The following is a 24,886-nucleotide window of genomic DNA, read 5'->3' as shown; positions in this document are numbered from 1 at the left end:
TAAAATAAAAAATAATTAAGAAAAAATTTTTAAAAAGTAAAAAAACAAACAAAAAAACGGACAGACTAACCCCTAGGACAAATGGTGGAAGCAAAGCTATACAGACAAAATCTCACACAGAAGCATACACATACACACTCACAAAAAGAGGAAAAGGGGAAAAAATAATCTATCTTGCTCCCAAAGTCCACCTCCTCAATTTGGGATGATTCGTTGTCTATTCAGGTATTCCACAGATGCAGGTACAGCAAGTTGATTGTGGAGCTTTAATCCGCTGCTCCTGAGGCAGCTGGGAGAGATTTCCCTTTCTCTTCTTTGTTCGCACAGCTCCCGGGGCTCAGCTTTGGATTTGGCCCCGCCTCTGCGTGTAGGTCCCCTGAGGGCGTCTGTTCTTCGCTCAGACAGGACACGGTTAAAGGAGCCGCTGATTCGGGGCCTCTGGCTCACTCAGGCCGTGGGGGAGGGAGGGGCGTGGAGTGCGGGGCGAGCCTGTGGCGGCAGAGGCCGGCGTGACGTTGCACCAGCCTGAGGCGCGCCGTGTGTTCTCCCGGAGAAGTTGACCCTGGATCCCGGGACCCTGGCAGTGGCGGGCTGCACAGGCTCCCCGGAAGGGGGATGTGGAGAGTGACCTGTGCTCACACACAGGCTTCTGGGTGGCGGCAGCAGCAGCCTTAGCATCTCATGCCCGTCTCTGGGTCCGCGCTGATAGCCGCGGCTCACGCCCGTCTCTGGAGCTCCTTTAAGCAGCGCTCTGAATCCCCTCTCCTCATGTACCAGGCAACGAAGAGGCAAGAAAAAGTCTCTTGCCTCTTCGGCAGGACCAGACTTTTCCCGCACTCCCTCCCGGCTAGCCGTGGCGCGCTAACCCCCTTCAGGCTGTGCTGAGGCAGCCAACCCCAGTCCTCTCCCGGCGCTCCGACCGAAACCGACACCCAAGCCTCAGCTCGCAGCCCCGCCCGCCCCGCCGGGGGAGCAGACAAGCAGCCTCTCGGGCTGGTGAGTGCCCGTCGGCACCGATCCTCTGTGCGGGAGTCTCTCCGCTCTGCCCTCCGCACCCCTGTTGCTACGCTCTCCTCCGTGGCTCTGAAGCTCCCCCCCTCCGCCACCCGCAGTCTCAGCCCGCGAAGGGGCTTATAGGTGTGTGGACACCTTTCCTCCTTCACAGCTCCCTCCCAGAGGTGCAGGTCCCATCCCTATTCTTTTGTCTCTGTTTATTCTTTCTTCTTTTGCCCTACCCAGTTACGTGAGGGGTTTCTTGCCTTTTGGGAGGTCTGAGGTCTTCTGCCAGCGTTCAGTAGGTGTTCTGTAGGAGTTGTTCCACGTGTAGATGTATTTCTGATGTATCTGTGGGGAGGAATGTGATCTCCGCGTCTTACTCTTCCGCCATCTTCTCAAATCTCCCAGCATTCAGTTTTAAAGGGATTTTCCCCCTCCCTATGATGTAAAGTGCCTCAAATTATGACCAAACCTATAGCAGAGTTGGTTACGCAGAACAGACATGGTTTAGCAGGTGTAATAGGAAACTCAAGGGCACGCATCCTCTACACTTGGGATGAAGTAGCCAATATAGTCTTCTCACATTGTATTGTTGTTTTAATTTTTTGGCTGCACTGCATGGCATGTGGCATCATAGTTCCCCGACCAGGGATCGAACCCATGCCCCCCGAATTGGAAGTGTGCATTCTTAACCACTAGGGAAGTCCACTAGGACCGCCAGGGAAGTCCCTTCACACACCTGTATTTTGAAGCCAGCACGAGGGCAGCAGTTTTGTATCAAGGTAGGACAATCATTCCAGAAATCTGAGAATTAGCAAGAAAGGAAGTGGATGCCCCTGATAGCACCCAACATCATGGTTTGAAGCAGACAAGAGAGGATGAGCAAAAGGCCAAGTAAAAGCTCTCAGGAAGTGATGTCAATGTCTCCCTTTCCTTTGAATACACAAGAAGGAAATGATTTCTGGGAAGTAATAGAGAGAGGCAAAGACCGTGGCTTTGCAGGTGGAAAACATTTGTATTACATATGTATCTAAAAAGTACTAGAAATTTCCTGGAATTATCACCTTAATCTATATCAGATCCACTTCTAGGCATTTTGCATATACTCTCTCATTTTATTATTACAACACTTTATGAGGTTGGTATTATTACTATTGTTGTTTTTATTATTATCATTATTATTGTCACGATACCCATTTTGCAGATATGAAAATAGAGGGTAGAAGAGGTAAATAATTTCCACAAAATCACCTACCTAGGATTAAAGTCTCAGCTAAATAGACATCAAAACCCATGATTATTTTTATAGAAGAGACTTTATAGTAAGATGAAGAGAAATAAAAGGGCATTCCAAGTCGTAGTTCACACTGCAGGTTCTTTGTTATTCCCAAGGGATACCTTTTCTTTTCTAATCGATTCTTCAACACTACCCTGTTGGCAGAAGGCTTCAAGTATCAATAAAAGCAATGTTTGTAGGGCTTTGTGAGTGATGCTTTCAACCTCATTATGAAAAGGAACAATAAACTGAAGTGCCTGTTCCCAAACATAAACAGCCGCTCAAGCATGATTACGTCTAATAAACCACTAGTCTACATTCAATTTTAATTTATGCATATTTATCATTAATAAGTCATCAGGCATAATTAAACTGAAGTTATTAATTATAGTCAAACGAAGTTAACGTTTAGAAAAGATGGCAACTTGAAGATCAAGAGCCATATTTCAGAAAGGGAATATATAAGTGGGCTCCAAACGTTGAGGGATATTTATAGATTCTCTGTGAAGTCTTTCCCAGAAAGATGGTAGCCAAGGTGGAGGAGACGGTGCATAAAGAGTACCTCTGGGTATTCACAGCCAGGTAAGCTGGAACACATTACACTGAATTGAAGAGTCATGGGTGTTGAGCCCTGATACCAGGGTTATTCAGTCAATGATTTGAAGTAAAGAACTGGACCTCTAAATTTCCAGTTGATTTGAAATGTGAGAGCAGGGAGCAAGAAGAGCCTGGCAGAGCACAGTGAGTATAAGCACTGTCTGACAGGAGTTGGAGATTCTCCTAAAGGCAAGAGGATGTGCAAAGTAGATACAGGACGGATAGGTAACAGCAATGCACAGAAGTCATTCCAACACCCATCTGCGGAATTCTGATGGTACGTTTATAAAAAATGACCTCTCTGGCTTTCCCCTGTTTCTCAATTGTCTCAATTACTAATAGGTCTAATTACAATTGTCTCTAATTACTCATAGGATTTCAGTAATCCACTCTGCTTCTAGGCACCAATATCCTTCCAGGTTTATCGCCTTGTAACTCTTGATTCCCACCTGACACCCTTTTCTCCTCCCCACTTACACGTCCTGTTCACCATTAAACAAACAAAACCAAAATTCTATTGATCATTCCTCTCTAATCAATCGATCTGGAAGCAAAAGGATGGCACCAGTGATATTTTAAGATCCATATCATGTAAACCACCACACATTAAATACTTCCTGGGGTGGAGTTACAACTCTAGTGCCTATTAGATTTCAGACAGTTCCTTTAAACACGCTAAGCCTCAGCTTCCTTGGCTATAAAACAGGCTAAAGATAAGTTTTTATTTCATGTGATTTCTTTGAGGATTAAATGAGATACTGCAGGTAAAGCATGTCCACGCTGTGTGGTACAGGGAGTCTTTTCCAGCATAGTAAAAGTTCATGAGAGAAGGTGAGAAGAAAGGTTTTGAAAAATAGTAGGAGAAAAGCTTCCATAGTTGAGGCTCTTTCTAATTAAAAGAAAGATGTGAAAAAATGGTCTTCTATTCAGTTCTAGGTCGCATTCGTGTTCTGAGCATCTAAAGGTAGACCACGAGTGGCTCGAAATCCTTCCACGTTTCTGGTAAATTAAACTCCAACTGCAAGGCAGTTAGCACCAGTCACCTTCTGATAACACTGGAGAGGGATGGGTAGGGTGATCAAACATCCTGGTTGCTCAGGGTAATCCTAGTCAATGCCTGTTATCCTGACTTAAATATTAATAGCTCATCTACTCACTTTCAGAAAGGCCTCATTTTGTATAAAAAGTTACGTGATCACTCAGAAACAGACCATCACTCCCATATGAATGCAAGGAACAAGCACATTTTGCTTCTCACTGCACCAAAGGGTTGCATTTCAAATGTGTGGAAAAAGCAGACTGCACTGCCGTTCTTATCAATTCAATCTGATCACTGGACCTTATTGCTTCTTGCCACAGAATTCTGCTTGAGACAGCAGTTCATGCAGCCCAAGAAAACTGTTTTGTGCCCCAAACACACTTGCTTATGAATCATTAAATTAAAAAAGGGAAAGTAGAGTATAAGGCTTACCTCAAAATCATCGACTAGAGCTACGATACGTGTTGTTATGATAGAAACATCACACATAGATGCTATGTAACTAAAGGGAACTGGCATTGAATCAAACTGTGCAAGAATATGAGGAGAAAACAAGTTTCACTTGGCAGAAATTCCAAATGGTCATTAAGAAGTCTGTTTCCAAGTCGATTCTACAGACAAACAGAGATTAAAGTAGGATGTTAGGCAGCCCGAGTTTCTTGAACCTCAAATCCCCTAAAAAGTAGATTCTATCTACTGATTCATCATACACAAGAGAATATCCCTTTCTAGCTTATTCACAACCATTTTTGAGATTCAGAGCTCATTTCCTTTTTAGAAAAAGTACCAAACCAGGATTCACCAACCCAACTGTCTCCCACTTAAATTTGGAGAAATACTGTGACATCTGAGTTCTCAGAAGGAAACACTTACCACATACAGTGTTGTCATCACTGATAAATATTTATCAGGTATCTGCTATATATGGAGGAGACACATGTCGGTGCTGTGTGTTATACTGAAGTATACATACATGCATTATTAAATCTCCCCAGGGGAAGCCTCCTGCACTGTTGGTGGGAATGTAAACTTATAGAGCCACTATGGAGAACAGTATGGAGGTTCCTTTAAAAACTAAAAATAGAACTACCATAAGACCCAGCAATCCCACTACTGGGCATATACCCAGAGAAAACCATAATTCAAAAGGTCATGTACCACAATGATCACTGCAGCTCTATTTACAATAGCCAGGACATGGAAGCAACCTAAGTGTCCATCTACAGATGAATGGATAAAGAAGATGTGGCACATATATACAATGGAATATTACTCAGCCATAAAAAGGAATGAAACTGAGTTATTTGTAGTGAGGTGGATGGACCTAGAGTCTGTCATACAGAGTGAAGTAAGTCAGAAAGAGAAAAACAAATAGCGTATGCTAACGCACATATATGGAAACTAAAAAAGAGGTACTGATGAACCTAGTGGCAGGGCAGGAATAAAGACACAGATGTAGAGAACCAACTTGAGGACACAGGGGGTAAGTGGGAGCTGGATGAAGTGAGAGAGTAGCATTGACATATATACACTACCAAATGTAAAATCGATGGCTAGTGGGAAGCGGCCGCACAGCACAGGGAGATCAACTCGATGCTTTGTGACAACCTAGAAGGATGGGATAGGGAGGGGGGGAGGGGGGGAGGGAGGCTCAAGAGGGAAGGGATATGGGGATATAGGTATACATATAGCTGATTCACTTTATTGTACAGCAGAAACTAACACAATATTATAAAGCAATTATACTCCAATAGAGATGTGGAAAAAAAAAATCTCCCCAGTGAAGCAGAAGTGAAACATGATGGATGGATAATAATGTAGAAGTTCTCTATAGTTTTATAAACATTCAGAAATGATAGTATAAACGTTGTATTTACTATCCAAAGGCCATTAATCTGATATGTTCTCTCTTTGCTCAAGGAGGAATGGAGGGCTGAAGTGGTGAAAATGCAATGCCCTAGAAGAACTATGAATAGGAAGTTTTCATCTACGTCCTTCCTATCCATCTTGGTCTTCTATATATAGAGCAAATACATCAAGAGCAGCCCCCTCCCCCAGAATTCCCTCCCAGCTGAGACCTCCAAGTACTTCAAAATGAACACTGAGCCTGTCTATATATGGATGAAATTAAACAAAATCGCAAAGCTTTTCTGCTAAACTTCCCAGGAATGTTAAAAAAAAAAAAAGGTTCCAGGATACTCATATACGTCTTTCATTTTGAAATGTTGCCTGAAAAAATGTATTCTATATCCTTAAATTTTCATAATCATCATTCACTTTGCAACAGAGGCCAAATTCAATGGCTCTGGAAATAGACAAGTCCTCCAAGGCTCTGATTTCTAAGCCCAGTTCATTACCAAATTGCTGTATGACCTTGGGCACTGCACTTCACCTTTTAGAGCTTCAATTTTCTTGCTTGTCCTATGTGGGTAATACCGTTGAGCCAACTCACAGGATAGTTGCTAGGAATGCCTAACTGAATGAGACTTAAAGCATTTTGTAAATTTTATATATATACACACACACACATTCAGATATATATGTGGCCACTAAGCCACAGATATATATGGCCACTAAGCTTAATGCAAGCCTTTAACACAGATTTCAAAAGGAGCAGCTCATGTTTGTGTCTGCATAAACCATCAGGATGACAGTCAAGGCAAGCAGACATTTTCCTTCTATGGCAGGCACTCACGGAAGCCTATAGGCGATAGTTCTCATTTCTAGGGACTATCTCCAGTGTCCTCTACTTCCTATCCTCAACCACCAATGCACTTAAAACATCTCCAATTTGGAGAGCTAACCTTACAAATAGTGACCGGCCCTTCCTCTCTCTAAATATCGAAACTAACGCTTACACAGTTAATCTAGCTGTCAGTTTAGTCCATGTGGTCCTTAACCCTGGCTGCATATTAGAATCTGAAAGGGTGCTTTTATAGACTCCTAACACCCCTCAATCCAAACCATTTAAATCAGAATATCTCATGGGCGGAGCCCAAGCAACCGTCTATTTAAAAAAATCTCCACGGCAGAGAACCATTGACTTAGCTCTTGGAGAGCTAGCATCTCACATTCGTCCAATATGTAAAATAGGAAAGATAACGCAGCATGCTTAACCAAGCAACAGAAAACAAACGAGCACCAGCTAAATCACTACCGCTCTCAGCACATTTAAAAAATGCAGCCTGCCCTCTAGCTAAGTATGTCATAATGGGTATAATTGGAAATGTGTGCTATAAAGGAGGAGGGTTAACAACACTATAATGACGCATTGCACTTGTCTTTTCTTTTTGCCATTGTGTGAGGGAATGACGGGGATTTATTTCCCCCTCAACCTGACCCCTTTTCATTTTAGCAGATGAAATGTCTAGAGGCTGCCTGCCACAGGGCTCCCTAATGTGTTCCACTCTGTCAGCATTAAGACTAAAGTACACTGCAACGCCATATTGCACTGTATCCAGGCAGGCTTTTGGGGGGCACAGATGTCATCTAAGATACAAGCTCAAGATGTTGCTATCATTATTAGGCATGGATCCAGATTTATATATTAGAAAAATACTTTTTAGGTAAATACATGGGCATGAAAGGATACTATTCATGCCCAGTATTGTGCTGACAGCTAAAGGACAGAAGGGTTTCCAGGTCAAGCTCATGTTTCATAGCATAGTAAGAACACAACTCAGGGGCACAAACTTCAGAGGCTTCAGAGATAGAAACTTCAGAACCTCAGATCCTCCAAACTTTTTACAAAAGTGAAATGTATCACTTGGCCACTTGCTGTATGGATGGAGTCTGCTATGTTGTAAATGCACCATCGCTCGTGATGGCTCAACCACATAAATCCTGGTTTCTGCAACTTTCTGCAACACCCTTTCCAGGATGTGTCTACACGTAAAAATTAATTTACCTGAAATGTAACCTGTGGGGAGTCAATCACACATTAATATCAGTTATGATATTAAACTTTTTGGTTTGGGAATCATGGTAAAACAAGTTAAAGAAAAATAAGTGTGAAGGCAAACCGACTGAAATAAAGTTTTTCATTCAACTATAAATATTAACACTAATTATCCCTTTTATGCATGAGGTACATGCTATCACCCGTCTTACTGTTTTGTTTTGCAGTGTCAACCTAAAGTCACTACGTTTCGAAATTCCTTTTTTGGCTAAGTGTGGATGGAATAACAACACTAACTTTAGAATCAGGGAATCTAGAATCCCAGGTTTGTGAACTTGGGAAAATTACTTATCTCCTGGTGTCGCAAAGGGAAATAATTAGAATACCTTCTTTGGGACTTTGAAGAAGAAGAATTAGATAAAGCGATGGATGTAAAGGCGTTAGTTCAGCGTTTGGCATCCGGTAAGTACATAAAATTGTTAATTGGTAGACAGGTTAGTGTGGTAGACAGGTTAGTGTGGAGGACAGGGTAAGTGCATTTCCTCTCCCTCTTCGTCTATATAACCCCTCAGCTTTCTTTGAGACCCAACAGAGGATCATCTCTTTCAAGTCTTTCCCACCCAACCCTCACCCAAGGGGCCCTCCCGCCATGCTTCCTTCCCTCTGCTTCTACAAAATCTGTGCTGTATCCTATTGTCTTCTTGCCTCTTTCTGCCTCCACACAGTAAGCCTCCTCAGGTCTTGTTGTAGCATGTAAAACCTGGTAGACAACTAATGAATGATTGCTGAATAAATAAAAGGATGAACGAGTGACGGTCATGTCTGCATGAACATATAAACATCGACCAAATATTTATTTTCTTAAAAGGGAAGTTGGAGATATTAGTTTCTACCCATAAGGCAGAGAACATGTCTGGAGAAACTCTGCTGGCATCGGAAAAAACAGATTGCTGGAGAAGTTTGTTTTTTAATTTATTTGAAAAGGCTTATCTTTTTAAATTTTGGAAATTTTCAAACATATTAAGTACACCCAATGTATCCATCCATCAGCGGCAATAATTACATGCCAAGCTTGTTTCATCTATACCCCTACCCGCTCATTCACACCCAAATTATTTCAGAGAACATTCTGACATCATATAATTTCATCTGTAAATATTTCAGGATAGATTTATAAAAGATAAGGGCTCTTTTATAAACAAAACCATAGGAACACTATCATACATAGAAATATTAATACCAATTACCCTAAAATACTTATAAACACCCCACTGTCATTGAGCTGCAATTTGGGTCCAGTTGTTAACTGGGCTACAATTGGCTGATATGTCCTATAGGAGCCTCCTCCTTTTCTTTTTGTTTCCTTTGCAGTTCTCTTTGAAATGAGTTAAAAATATTTTATGAATGCGTTGTTTAAAAATTGGACGTTAAGGAAAAATTTTGGAGTACTGGCTTTTGGGAAAATTTCTCCATTGCTGATGGTAAGAGCCTGGCTTTTAATGGATGTCATAAATCAGGGAACAAGAGACAAAGCCTGTGGCCAGAGTATTCTCCCCTATACACACACACACATACACACACGCGCGCGTGCGCGCGCGCGCGCGCGCAGAAAGCCTGAATCCCTTAGTGTGTGGACTGGGAAATCACCTGTTTTGACAGAGAGAAAAGTGGGGTGCTTGTCTGTCTTGGCCTTGGTTCTAGAAGGAATAGAATAAAAAGAAGTCACCCAGAGATTTGCTAATCAGATGCCTACAATTAATATACGTGTGGAGCTGGAATTTTCACTATTCTCTCTGGAAGCAGAATACATAAGACGTAACTGTTCATAAGGTGTTCTGGATTATTCTGGAAGTGGAATACTGAAATCCTCTAGGGAGGAGACACTGTTCTAGAAATTGAGAATACAGCAAAAGAAAAACATTATTCCTGTACTCATAGACTTTACATTCTAGTGGAGGGAGACAAATACAAAGTAAGTGTCACATATTTAGTGTTTCATACGGCAATTAAATGATGTGCAAAAAGCCAAAAAGCAAAACAGAACAAAGCAAAATGTAGAAGGGAGTGCTGGGGAATGTGTGTGTGTGTTAGGGGGTAATTTTAAACTTAAAAGCCTCAATGAAAAGGGAATATTTGAGCTGGAACATGAAGGAGGTTGCGGGGGGGTCATCTGTATAATATGTAAGGAAAGAGAAGTCTAGGTGGAATAAATAATATTTGAAAAGGCCCAGAGTCAAATTCCAGAAAGAGCAAGGGAGACAAGAGTGGCTAGATCACTGGGTATACTGGGGTGTAAAGGGAAGATAGAAAAGGTCAGTGCCTCCACATGGAAAAAAGAAATTGGCTTCTTATCTAATATCATACATAAAATGAATTGTTACAGACATATGTAAAATTTTCCAAAGGTAAAGATAGGGAAAAGCTTTATGTCTTTGGGATGGGAAAAAATATCTTAAAACACAAAAATGAAAATCATAAAGTAAACGATTGGTAAATTTAACTGCGTTGAAATTAAGTATTTCTGCTCACTGAATGACAAACCGTACCCTGAATGGTAATATGTGCCTTACACGGAACCAAGTAAGCTTCATTCTCCAGAATACAATCTCCAAAATAGTAAGAAAAAAGACCCAAGCACTTACCATGTTTCATTCACTTGCCAAGTGTTTTACGTGAATCAACTCAATCCTCGTAACAACCCTAAACCACAGTTACTCTCATCATTCCCATTTTTCAGGTCAGAGAACGGAGGCACCGAGAAGTTTGGTACCTTGTCCAAGGTGCCAGTAAAGTGATAGAGAGAAGACGTGAAACCCAAGCAGTCTGGGTCCTGAGCCTGTGTTCCTACCTGCTTTGCTTTGCTGTCACCCTCCCCCACTTCGTTGCAAAGCCCTCTGCTCCTTCAATATTCTCAGCCACCTGCAAGAATTGCAATGCAATACAACGGTAATCCAATAATCTGGGTTAATGTCATAGTCACGGGGTATGACAACGGTTCCCAGGAATCAAAACTCCAAGTCAGTTAGGATCCTTGGCCCCTAGAGGAAGCCTATGAGCGCCAGGCCCAGCATCATGGGCATATGATCCGTGCGGGTTCACACGGGCTCAGTGGGGCTCTTGGTTTAATGCTCTCCCGCAGCTAAAAAGTGTTAGTAATTTTTGAGCAAGGCACTCACGTTTTCGTTTTGTACTGGGCCCTGCAAATGATCTTGCTGGTCCCTGCTAAGAACAGATGATGGTAATGTGGTGAATTAGTGAGAACCTCTCTGTCTTTGGGCTCATTATCCTCCTTGGAAGTATATACTCAGAGGGGTGACTAGGAAGGGTTTGCTCCATCCTGGAGTTGACAGTTGCTTACTGTGTGTTTCTCTCTTAGCACGGAAATATCTCGAGCCAGAAAGGATTTACATAATAATCCAGTTACGTGAACTCCACAGGATGGGCGAAGAACTCAGTACACACCGGGTCATGAAGACATGCTATTAAACAATGTTGAGTTATGGAACTTTATATGCTTACCTACACATTTTATTTTTATTCAAGAAAACAGATTCTCCTCATTTCTTGGCCAGATAATTGAATAGCCAGCCTCATACTTTTCCCAGTGGTTTCCAATGCTGTTTAACTTCATTATTTTCTGTACTATTTTTTTTCCCTAAAACACGAGTCTGATTTTATCACACCCATGCTTAAAATTTAACTTATCTATCAGAATTCCAGGTAATGTCCATACTTCTGAGAAAGGCACCAATCTCTTCATGAGCTGGCTCCCGCATGTCTCTCTAGCCCTATTTCTTATCACTCTCCCATATGAACTATGCAACTGACGCATCACAAGCTACCTGTAACTCATTTAATTAAAATGGATTTTCATGCTGCCAAGCCTCTTCACACACATCCCCTCTTCTATCTTGAAGATACTTGTAGTCCATGTTAACCTGGAAACTCCTGATCTACCAAATCTTGTCTCCTCTAACCACTTAGCTAAAGCAAGACACCCTCCTCCTGGCTACTTAATACCCTGTGCTCATTCTTCTTATAAAAGAATATGTTTACATACTTGAATCCCCTAATAAAAAGCCCCCCGATTAAAGTAACCTCATCTTATTCATCTTAATGCTACTAGCAGTTGGCACAAAACTTGGTATAGTCAGCCCCATGCAAAGCTTCCCTGAATGAATGATACCTTCATCCATTATCATTCATTCAATAACCCTTTGGGCACTTACTTTGTGGCAGCGTTTCAGTGTTTCTAAACAGGGAACAAGACAAAGAGCTTATGAGTTTCTAAACAGTGAACAAGACAAAGAGTTTATGTGTTTCTAAACAGTGAACAACACATAGAGCTTATGTTCTAGCTGGGAGACTGGGCAGAGCAGTGAGGAAACTAACACGGGGTGATGAACAAGAAAGAGAAGGGGAAGAAGGTGATTTCTAAGGTAGTCAGACAAAGACTCTCTGAGATATGGCATTTGAACTGAAAACAAAGCGTTGATCAAAAGGCACCCATGCTAAAGGCTGGGAGAAGAACACTTTAGGGAGAAGGAATAGCAAATGAAAGTCTGAGCAAGATAGAACAAGCTTGGTCAGAAAGGAGGTCAGGGAATTCCCTGGGGGTCCAGTGGTCAGGACTGCACGCTTTCACTGCTGAGGGTCCGGGTTCAATCCTTAGCTGAGGAACTAAGATCGAACAAGCTGCACGGCACGGCCAAAAAAAAATTTTTTTTTTAAAAGAAAGGAGGCGAGCATAAGCACAGGAATTTAAACAGTGGAAGGTAGGGCTTGAGTTCACAAAGTCGCCTATTAGAAAGAGACGGTGAGGGCGGGGCCCCCTGATGATTTCGACCATGTGAGGGGAGGTCCACTTCCACAGCCCTCATCATCCCTGGACCCTCTCTACCTCCCGTACTTACGTCTCCTTTGGGAAGGATAAGTGGCCCCTAAATCATGACTTTGCGAGAAAGAAGTGTACAGACATGGCTCTTCTTTCTCTCGCCTTCTCTTTCTTCGGGATACATCTGCTCGGAGGATGCACGTATTCGGATCTGTTTTTAACCAGGCTCATTCAAGTTTTTAGGTGTCCAGCAGGGGCTGTGATCTGGTAGTTAAGTCTGTCTAATTCTTTCTTTTTTCTTTTTTTTTTTTTGCGGTATGCAGGCCTCTCACTGTTGTGTGGCCGCTCCCATTGCAGAGCACAGGCTCCGGACGCGCAGGCTCAGTGGCCATGGCTCACGGGCCCAGCCGCTCCGCGGCACGTGGGATCCTCCCGGACCGGGGCACGAACCCGTGTCCCCTGCATCGGCAGGCGGACTCCCAACCACTGCGCCACCAGGGAAGCCCAAGTCTGTCTAATTCTAGGGTTGAGAATGAGCTAATGTTTTGATCTCCCTCTGCTTTGACGAACTCAATTGTTACTGAATTTGGGAGGGGGGAAATAGGTGAGAAAAGATAGACACCCCCCCTCAAAGTCTAAAACCCCATGTGAGCTTGCTGGTCACGTAAAATGTTATTTCATGTTCCATGCAATGTAATACAATATATATTTACTAAACTCTATTATTGTCCTGCTAGAAGAGTGTGTCTCTCTCTCTTTCTCCCTCTCTCTCATTTTCTCCTCACACATATGTGCGCACACACACACACACGCCACTAAGTATCTTCTGTTTATAAAATTAACAATTTTTGTGGCTTGAGCTTGAGTGCTCACAAATCCTACAATTTACCCAAGGAAGGCAAAGTATGAATCAGAGGACAACGCGGGTATTCTCAGCTGAGCAACTATTGCTGAGGTAGCCTCTTCACGTAGGATAAGAAAACCCTAGGGAGCAAACTGGCCTATAAAATCTGTAGTTCCAAGTTGACATATTAAGATCACAACATTTAACTCTAACTCTAGGCTTTGTTTTAGAAATACAAATTAAATCATTCATAAATCTACCACCAGGAGTCAAAAACCAATGAGTCAAAACCTCCTGAAACCACGCTTTCATCGAAAGGCATCTTAAAATTGGACCAAAGCCAAGGAAGTGAAAAATAATTCATTCATTCTTTTTAATTGCAGAAAACGATTTAATAAACTGAAAGTAACACTCCAGCTACAGCAAAACTAATTTATTCTATTTCTTTGTAGAAAGTACACTGAAAGTCTAAAAATAAACTTCTAATTAGAATGGGTACCTTGATTTCTAAAAGGCAACTCACTCACCTCTATAGGGAAATAAGGATTACATTGTGTTGCATTGTATTGTCTGAAGAGAATTCTAGAGATATGAGAAAGAAACCAGCCGGAAGTAAAAACATTTTGACAACAAAGAGCATTCACATTCAAGGAAACACAGACTTTTGCTAACAATAAACCATTATGAACATCCATGCAAGCCACAGGATTTATTGAAGGTAATGTGGCTTGACTGTTGAATGAAGAGAAATAGTGTTTGAAAGCAACTTTTAGATGCAGACTAGAAGGCATAACAGTGGATTCCAGGTGTAAGAGACAGAAGAACCTCATGCATCAAATCTACATTCGATTCTTTTGTTTGCTTTTTTATTGATTTGATTTTGTTTGGTATGTTAGCTTTTTTTTTTTTTTTTACGGTACGCGGGCCTCTCACTGCTGTGGCCTCTCCCGTTGCGGAGCACAGGCTCCGGACGCGCAGGCTCAGCGGCCATGGCTCACGGGCCCAGCCGCTCCGCGGCATGTGGGATCCTCCCAGACCGGGGCACGAACCCGCGTCCCCTGCATCGGCAGGCGGACTCTCAACCACTGCCACCTGCCACCAGGGCAGCCCCACTTTTTTTTTAAAGACAGCCAAGACAACACTGTTTACGACAGACAATGGATAGGAACAATAGCATACGTATTTTGATATGAATTCAAAGTACACGGAGACTCCATATTTTGTTTGTTTGAAGTAAACTTTCTGGCTCAGATCACGCCCAGGGTGAGTGCCTTCTCCCTCCTCCCAGTTTCTGGTCTACATGAAGCTGTCATTCGACTGCATTTATAACCCCTGGAGCTTCATTTTCCTTTTCTAGATTTCTGCTTAATTTACGACGGCTCTCTTCCTGAGCTGAAGCTTTGAAGTGAAAAGAGGATGATGTTTGTGGTGGAAGCAGGCGGGCAGGTTCTGCACTCCTCTGCCTATATAGTTCAGCACTGAGAGGGATGGACAGAAACCTAAGGAAGTGAAGGGAGTCAGGGTCTGAGTTCTCTCCCAAAGGGCTGAGCATGGGTGTCCTGGAGAGGCTGGTCTCAGTGGTGAACAATCAGTGTCCCTATCGGTTCCTGCTGCCTTCCAGCACCACTGTCCCCTTCCCCTTCTAGATGCCTCCTGACCTGAAGGGGGCTGATGAATCCACGGGCTGCTGCGTGACTGAAGGACCAATCTGATACAAACTGGGCCATCAGACTCTCTTACTTGGTAAGCCGAATAAAGACCCTGAAGGGAAGGAAGCTTCTATGGGTGCTGGGTTCTTGACTTCCCTGGTGTTTTGTAGAGTAAGGACTAGAGAGCCATTCTTGGGCTCTATAACTGCTACTTATGAGAGGAGAGATTCAAAGGAAGCCTGTTAGAAGGGACAGGACAGCAGGTATCCACAGAGAAGCAGAGACGGAAGAATCACACCGATTCTGACAGTTGAAGAGAGAACCCTCAGCTCCTGTTTGCATTTCTAGTTATTATATGTCCATAAATTTCTTTTTCTTATTTTCGGACATCTGTGAGATTTCCTGTTCTAACTTCCCAATAAGCCTCTTTTTACTTACTGTAGATTGGAAAGGTTCACAGAAAAACCTTTGATTCTTGAAAACCAGAATAGACTTGATTAGAACAATATTGTAGAGGGAAGTTACATCTTTTTCAAAGAATCCATTGGCTCATAGTTAAATTAAATATTTCTACAGGTCAGTGGTCCTCAAAGGTTAATGTTTCTTAAAATGACTAAGGCAGTTGGTTTGAAAATGCAGATTTGGGGGCCCCAATCCTGACTTCAAAATCAGAATCTCTTAGGGTTTTAACAAGCATTCCAGGTAATTCTGAGCTAGAATTCCATGGGCCACACTTTTAGAAACTTGTTCAAACTATTCTAAGTTTTATCCCTTAAACAACCCAGGCCACTGAAAGACTGCACATGACCATAATTCTGCATTTCAACATTATACCCTTCAGTCATATATTAAAAAGACTCTATGACTTTAATGCACTTCCTATAGACATATTGCCTCAGCTGATGACCTCAGTTAAAATGTGGAGTTCCAGTAGGAAATTACTTTTAGGAATTAGCAATCAAATAGCCTTTGCTTCCCTTAAGATACTCATACGACTTCATTGAAATATTAATAACCAAAAGAACAGACTGACTACACAAAAGAATGACTGAATGAATGAGTGAGTGAATGAATGAATGAATACAAGGGATGGAATGTGTTTCCACTTTAACCACATTTGCCAGGAAACCAGAGACAGATTTGATTCCCGAAATCCCACATCTTCTATTGCCGCCATCATCACGTGTTACAAAAGATATTCAGTTGTAAAGGCAGATCACCTTTCCTTTTAGCAGTCTGTTAGGTTTTGTTTAAGCACGTACATTCTAACTAGCATCCATTTATTTGACAGAGATATACTGAATTCTATTCTGTTTTAAGTTTCTTATGAGGCATTTTGGGAAAGAAAACTGAAAACGGTTTAGCTCTCAAGGACTTCGTGTCTCTTCGGAGGGACCCAAAACACGTTTACCGAGAGTGAGAATGCAAGCCGTTCAGACAGCGTTATGAGACTCAGGAGTGAGAAGCGGTTATTTCCAGCAGAAGGATCAGGGCAAGTTCTCTGGAGAAGGTAGGGCTTTACATCTGGTAAGACGGGCAATGAGTAGAGATGAGAAAGATACTCTAGGCAGAGTGGAATTCTGATTTTCCTTACTACCTCTTCTCACAGCTCCTTGAATCTCTGCAGAGCGCATACTATATTTTGCAACTGCATATTCATTTAGGCAATTATATATTCGATGCCTCCATCTTCTGTCACTAGACAGCGCTCACCACAGCAGAGGGCTGTGTGTGTTTTCCTCACCACTTTACACCTATACTTACAGTACTTAGCACAGCGTCTAGAACACAGTGATGGTTCAGCAAATACCTGCTACCCAATGAGTGGTTAAGAGCCTAGGCTTCCTCGTGCTTTTGCCATTTATTCGTTTTGCAATCTTGGGACCCATAGCTAAGCCTCTATGTCCTCCTATGTAAGATGGGGTCGTAATAGTCCTTTCCATATAGACATGAGGTAACAAATAGGACAATGTATGTCAATAAATTATAGCTATTATCACTTTGATAGGAAGAGGCAGTGATGTGAAGCAAAGTAGAAGTTACAGGCTTTTAGCAATAAGCGTTTGAACTTGCCTGGATTTTTTTCCCTGTAACTTTACAGGCTCACCAGGCAAAGCAGTGTAGCAAGTTTAATTTAAACTGGGTATTTGGACCTGGTCTTTGCTCCTGTTGGACGAGGTGGCCAGGAGGACTTCCCTTGAAGATCGCGTTCTTCTTTTATGGAATAGGACTAACAGAACGGCTGTTCCTTTATCACGAAACTGCCCTGATGGTCAATGAGAGAGCACACGTGAAAGCTCTGTGTGACACATCTGTGCTGTACAGAGCCTGTGCCTCAGGTCTGAGAGTACCTGGCTCTGAATCCTTGAATTGCTAGTAAACAAGCAAGATGAGCTGTGCCTCTGTGAAAACAGGGCTTGTTGTGGCATGAAAACAGGCAGTCCCTCAGGTCAGAGAAATCTGGATTCCAACCCTGGCTCTAGATCTACCACCTGGGGCCACTGGAGGAAGTAAAGAAAAATCCCAGCTGGCGATACTGTGAACTCCAGGTCCCTGTAAATACACATCAATCTCTGGTCCAGAAAGAAGGGGGGCTAGAGGGTAGGAGGAAGAGTGTGGACTGAGAAGGCAACCCAGTCAGCTATTAAGTGGACTAACATTCGCTCTGAGCGAGGATGTAGGTAACGCCCATTAAGAGCCCCACCCTCTGAGCAGCAGCTCCCCTCATAACCCAGTGGTGTTCTGAGTACTGGGGCTATGTAGTGATCTCTAGGCTTTAAATTATAGACTAAAGGGGGCACATCCTCCCCAATGGAGCCTATAAAAACAAAGGCACCTATACTCTGTGTATTGGGGTTGTGGCTTGGGATGTATATGTAAGATACACATCTTATTTTATTTAGTTTTTCAAAAACACTTGGGAATAGAAAACATCCAAAATTTATAGAGGTTGTAACTTAGATTTAAATTAAGTCACTTTCTCAAGGAAAGTCATTAGATGATTATATTGCCTTCAACACTATTTTGGGGGCTGGTGTTCCAGGACCCAAATCTTCATTGCTCAAACACAGTAGACTCTTCATTCTTTTTTTTTTTTTAAACAATTCCTAAGATTTTTAAAAATTAATTAATTAATTTATTTTTGGCTGCGTTGAGTCTTCGTTGCTGCACGTGGGCTTTCTCTAGTTGTGGCGAGTGGGGGATACTCTTAGTTGCGATGTGCAGGCTTCTCATTACGGTGGCTTCTCTTGTTGCGGAGCACAGGCTCTAGGCGGGCAGGCTTCAGTAGTTGTGGCGTGCGGGCTCAGTAGTTGTGGCTTGCGGGCTCTAGAGTGCAGGCTCAGTAGTTGCGGTGCAGGGGCTTAGTTGCTCCGCGGCATGTGGGATCTTCCTGGACCAGGGCTCGAACCCGTGTCCCTGCACTGGCAGGCAGATTCTTAACCACTGCGCCACCGGGGAAGTCCCGACTCTTCATTCTTTGGGTATAAATTAGTACTCCATCCTCTATTTCCCAGGTGGAGAAAAGTATAAATGATGGGCCTTAGGGGGGAAGGAAGGGACCATATGCACTTGAAAGGAGTAAGTAAAGAGAGAGGCTGATGCTAGTATGCCTTTGAGTGGGAGAAAGGTGATTTTTGACCTATTTGACATTCTGAATGACCAATACCTTTTCCCCTAATTGGCCTGGACGCACTGAACACTCTGTTAATGCTTTGATTTCATCTAAATGGAAGCAAAATCTTTAGGAATTAGAGCTGGTAGTAGGACAGATATGGAGTTCATTTAGTCATTCATTCAGCAACAATTACTAAACACCCATCATGTGCCTTCTAGATTTTATAATCTAAGAAAAATACAGACATGGAAACAAGTGCATTATACCAGCACATGGATGACTAGATAATGCAGGATAGCAACAAAATAAAAGACAAGTTCCCCAGTCTTAAGGAACTTACATCATCATCATCATCAAAATTGCTGCCACGTGTCCTATTCTCATTTAATCCTATGAATTGGGTGCCAATATTATGTCATTTTAGAAAGGAGAAAACTGAAACACAACAAAGTTTAAAGTGCATCTAATACGACTTGTACAGCAAAGATCGGATTTGAACCAAGGAAGTCTAACTTGAGGTACCATGTTCTTAACCACTAAATAGTACACCACCTGGACATTAAAACACATGACTGTCTTTGACACTGGAAACTCAAGACGTAACTCCAGGAGGTTTGATGCAGGAGCAAAGGATCCCACCAAATAAAGTTGCCTAGCAATTCCCAGCAGTAGTTTGCCTTCGGCCTTCCTATTACCATGACACTGCTCGCCAGCAGGCCCCTTAGAGATGAAAGTTAAAGGAGCTCCCTCAGCCTTAAATTATTAAGACTGACAAATAATTAATCATTAGCTCCATGGTTTCTAGGAATTTACAGGAAGACCTATTTTGAATATGCCACATTTTTTCTACTCAAGTGTCTAATAACTTTACCTCTTACATATTTTTCCCTTCCATGGAAGTGATATACACATCTGGGAATCATGACAAAATTTACTGCCACTGGCAGTAAAAAGGGGGATAACAGTAAAACAAGGGTGGCCACGAGCTGATGGTAATTTTTACTTGGTGATGGCTGTATAAGAGTGCATTCTATTAATCAGTAATATTTTATATTAGCATTATATTAATTTATGTAGATGTCTGAAATTTGTATTATTAAATGTTGAAAATATAAAGTGAGCTCCTTTAAAGGTAGCTTGAGAGAAATCTTGGAAAATCAGTACTGATTTGTGACTTTAAAGTAAAAACATTAAATGGGATAGTTACGAGATCAGTGGCCAAGATAATTAATTTCCAATACTACCCAGGCAAACAATTATCAATGATAATTGATAAATGTATTTGAAGATACCCTGAAAGGATAAAGCACTAAATGAGCGTGCCTCATCCCTGCCCACGTATAAGAGTCACTTATGGTGAGTTTTAATACTGCAAAGTTCCCTTCAACGTGAAGAGATTCTAACGTGGGATGAGGTGAGGCATCTGTGTATTGAAAAAACTCCATGGGGCTACCTCTACAATGAACAAACTGTAGCTATTATCAGGCAAACGGTACTGAGTAGTTATGCAGGTATTTGCGTTATAGGCTGAAGGAAGAATAGAGAAATTAGTAAGGACATCACCAAAGAATGGTTCTTGATCATTTGGCTAATTTTTTGCTGGGACTTAAAATTTGGAGAGTCCACAGGAGCGCCACAGCTTGATAGTTATTTGATTTGCTTCGAAGAATGTGGGACCACCATTCATCCTTTAAGGAGAGACTCAGATGAACAGGAACAAGAAGACAGGAAGCAAGGCTAGCCACTAGCTAGAGATTGTTCATGGCTTGAGAATACTTTCAAGTTGTAAGGATTTTTAGATCATGAACACAGCCAGAAGCAAATAAAACCTCTTGGAACTCACCCATTACTAACACACAAATCACTCCTGGTACACTCTGCCCCTGGGAAACCACCTTGGCTTTCTGAGAGGTTTAGAGTGGATTTGGTTTGGGATTCACGTAATCAAGTGATTCTCTGGTCATACCAAAAACCTATTAAATCGTAATACCTTGGAGTAGGCCCCATGCATTGGGATATTTAAGAAATCTCTAGGTGATTCCGTTGTGCAGCCAAGTTTAGGGACTAGGAGTATAAGCTCTTCTCCACTTTGATGACTCAACCTGAAACCACGGGTGCAAAAGAGTTCCCCCATCCTCATTAGTGGAGGGTGCCACCTACTCAGGCCCATCCTTCTCTTGATCTCTCAGTTTAGGTTAAGCAACTTCACTCCACCCCACACCCCAATCTACCTGTGTCCCCACCTGTGGGTCTGTCCCTAGTCCACTCTTTTCACTTTATAACTTTGACCATGTCATTGCCTTGCTAAAAAATGCCTAACCCCACCTCTACCTGGAGCTTTCTAATCAACATACAGGTTATCACCTTGGAGCTTGTAGAAAGGTCTAATTCCAGGTCCAGGTATACTGAATTAGAACTTACATTTTAATTAGATCCCCCAGGGACTTGTAAAAGCATTTCATTTTGACAAGTGCTGCTTTAAAACACTATTTCCCAAAGTATCTTTTGAAGGATGTTCCCGAGAACAGAGAATCTACTGCCTGGATTCAAAACCACACTCTTCTCTCTCTTCACAGGACATCTATCCATTCAAAAAATATTAATTGAGTGACAACTATACCTTTTACTATGCTGGGTTTAGAGGCTCTAGTGGTGAAGATGACAGAAGTGGTCCCTGCACTTGTGGACGTACACTCTAGCAAAGGCAACAGGATGCTGTGGGATGACCTAGTTAGTAAGGTGCATGGGGAGGGGTCTACTGCGGTCTAGGAGATGAACACAACATTCCTGGGGAAAGGCTGCTATAGCAGGTCGCTGCTGATCTAGAGGTCGGAGGACCAAGAAGGAAGCGCAGCTGAACACAGCTCCAGCACCACACAGGGCAGGTGCAAAGGCTTGGAACGACGATAGAATTGCCTGCCCCATGCCTACCCCACACAAGGCACTGAGGGCTCTAAGTACTTTCCTTATATGTAGGTGTGGTTATTAACTCTGTTTCACAGATGAGGAAACTGAGGCACAGAGAGATTAAGTAATGCAGCCACTGTCACAGAGCTAAACTTGGGACTCAGAATCCTGGCCATCTGGCTCCAGCACCGCTGTTCTTAGCCATCATACTCTACCATGCTTGAGCCGGGAAGAATATGAGGCATTCAAGAAGCTGAAAAACAGGCTGTATGCCCAGAGTTCAAGTAGCACTTGTTCACGGATCGATGATCCTTTTTTATCTTAAGGGAGGAAATACATCACCATTCAGTGGCAGCTTCTTACAACGCAAATTTTTGGAAACGTCCCATAGTTATTGAGTCAGAATATCTAGTCATGGAGCTGAACATCTGCATTTTAATAATGCTTCCAGGTGATACAGACTCAATAAAGTTTGAGAACCATAGATTTAGCGGTACCATTTCCTCCTATAATCTCCTCCCTAACATCATCTCCCCTAATTAACCCACAGTTATTTAAAAAAATATTGGTCCCAAAGTATAAACTAAACACGAGGGTAAACAGTATTGAAGCGGAAAGCTGGAAGAAATCTGAAAACGGAATTCAATGCTCCTCCCGGTTGCTGGCTGCCAGGCTGTGAAAAGAATTATCTAGGCTTAAACAATTGGAGGTAAAAAGAGACCACAGAGGCTTAAAACTATTTTCATTACAATGCTAACCATTTAAATAACTAGTTGAATCCCTGGAAGTTGTAGTAAAATCTGAAATTGCTGGAAGAGCAATTCTTTCACATGCTCTATGATTCCTCCATCCTTACGCAGCACTAGGAGAAGATGCTCATGCAGCAGAGAGAATTTTCTCGAATACAGAATGCATGCAATAGCAGTAGCTGAAGTAATCTCTGGCCACTGGGGCATATGGGCTCAACAGAACTAATATGCCTCCTTGAGTGTCAGGGGACCCTGACAGCTCTAACACCAATATCTGGCTGCCAGTAGGGTATTCTTTTTAATTCAGCCTTTTCCTTTGTTAAAACCATTTGACAGAAGAATTATGTTAATCTCTTATGAGGACGAAACTAAAAGAAATAGCCGAACTTCAATAAACCTCCATCATCATAGATTATTTTATCTTCTTGCATTTTCCCAATGTTTATCTTTAAGAGCTTGAATGTTCTGCAGGTACATTACTATTAAAATTTCAAAAGCCAACCTGCTAGATGTTACCTTTCAAATGGTTCAGAATAGAGATCACAGCTTTTCTGTCCTACTCTGTCTGGAAATGACATTCCCCTGGCTACTCTACAAACCCTGTTTACCCAGATCAATCACTTTGAATTTTCATTTAAGAAAATAAGTTTTGGAGCACCTCTGGAAGAGACTGCTATCTCCACCCCTCAAAAGATCAGATAAATATTCCACTGTATTTTCAAAGCTCTTTTGTATTCCACACATTTAGTTCTGATTCTATCCATAAGCAAAGTTTACTGGATGCTACTCGGTTAACACTGACAAAGGACAGTTGAAATGGCAGTTAGAAAACCTTATGCAGGTGCCTCATCACTGAAATACAAGATACCGATGATGATCATCTCCAAGAGCTGTCATAACCCCCTTGCCAATCACTGAGAGGTGGTTTGAAGCGGCAGGCAGATCTGTGTCAATAGTGGCTATCTTGTCATGCCACCGCCACGAAGATGTGGGAGTCAAAGAGCAACTGGGGGATCCTAGATGCACAGGGCCGGAATTTTCCGAGGAAAAGTGTTAGTAATCTCAATCTTTGTGGCAGGTTGTCTCTTCGCAGAACTGCATGCTTCCCTCTCCCTTCTTGCAGGAGGCTAGTGCAGAGATACAGTGAGAGCCAGGCCGTGCTTGAGAGGACGTGACAGCCAAGACAAGGCCAGGGAGGTGTGGATGCGACCCATTTTACTCTGAGCACTAGGGTCAATATTCTTCCATCCTTCCTCTTCCTGGATGTGCCTTTTCTTGCTATGGCAGTGGTATGAGCCATAGGACCAAGGCTAGGGTGTCAGACTCGGGGAAACGGACCAAGTTATGAAGTTTAGGTCTTAGGCCAGAACGGAACTTTGGGACTAGGAGTTTTTGGATCTCCACATGGACTAGCTCCATCACGGGACTGAAATAAGTGTAGGGGAAAAGACCTGTTCTAAGAAAGGCAGTAATTTTACAAAGGTTCTCCTGTGTGTTTATTAGGACTTAGCTATTAAGTATCCCGGATCACAGCACTCCAAATACACCCAGATGTATAAAACATCACCGTCAAGAGTAAAGAAATAGAAATCATATATTGCCAATGTCTGTACCTGTTCAACACTTTTTAATGTATTGGCCCCTATTCTTCTATAGGCTTATATAATTTATCAGTGATGTGCATATAGCGTTTAAGGCCCTACATTCTAATGAAGATGCCTGGAGTCAGGCTTAAGCACACAGGAGCCACAAAGGAACTGTGATGGTATTCATGCTTTATAAGGAACGAATGGCTGTTCAAAATGCCACAACAGGGTTAATAGAAGATGAGGACCCCTACAACGCACACCTCTAAAATAATGGCATGTACTATGTTTTCCCTGCCAAATCTTAACGGATCTGGAAATCCAAGACTTCATTTACAAATGTTACAAACTTTGCTCCCAGGGTGACATGCAAATGGAAAAGAAGCGAGCCCCCGTACCACCATCTCTCGCTTATTTAGCAGTGGGAGAGGCATTCAGGAGATCAGGAAGGAAAGAAAATGCTAAGAAAATAGCATCCACCTACCTGGTTGGCACAGCCTCGGGCAGGGCGTCCACTCACTGAAGGCGGTCACAAGACAGTCTTTTTTGCACGGGAGCAGGCAAGGGCGTACTGTTTCCGGCCGAGTAGATTCCGGACATCTGCCAATGTGAAGAGACCAGATCAATATTTCCTGGAGAAGGTAAGTGGTTTAGCCTAGAACCATAGGATTTCAGAACTGAAAACACTGAGACCCTGTTGTTCCTTTTATAGACGTGGGAAGAAAGACCCAGGAGGAGAAGCTACTTGCCCAAGGGCTCAGAGCCAGAGGCAGAGCACAAAACAGACTTCATCTCTCTTGATCCAGAGACCAAAATAGTTTTCACTAGACCAGGAAAGGAATAACAATCGCTGAAACCAATGAAAGACAAATCCTAAGTGAATTTCTCCCCATTG

At 42.5% G+C, this 24,886-nt stretch overlaps 1 protein-coding gene across 1 annotated transcript in view; it reads right to left on the bottom strand.

Moving 5' to 3' along the window:
- THSD7B (thrombospondin type 1 domain containing 7B) overlaps positions 1 to 24,886 on the bottom strand; it is a gene marked incomplete at its 3' end in the record, with an annotated part of 763,972 nt that overhangs the window by 377,702 nt on the left and 361,384 nt on the right. Inside the window, exon 9 of the mRNA XM_082841629.1 lies at positions 24,476 to 24,591. Coding sequence (XP_082697755.1) covers positions 24,476 to 24,591 — 116 coding nt within the window. The remainder of the gene's footprint in view (positions 1 to 24,475; positions 24,592 to 24,886) is intronic.

Source organism: Leucopleurus acutus (genome assembly GCF_964270905.1).
Source record: "Leucopleurus acutus genome assembly, chromosome: 6".
NCBI lineage: Eukaryota > Metazoa > Chordata > Mammalia > Artiodactyla > Delphinidae > Leucopleurus > Leucopleurus acutus.
The sequence above is the reverse complement of the archived record's forward strand: the minus strand, read 5'-3'. Positions and strand labels throughout refer to the sequence as shown.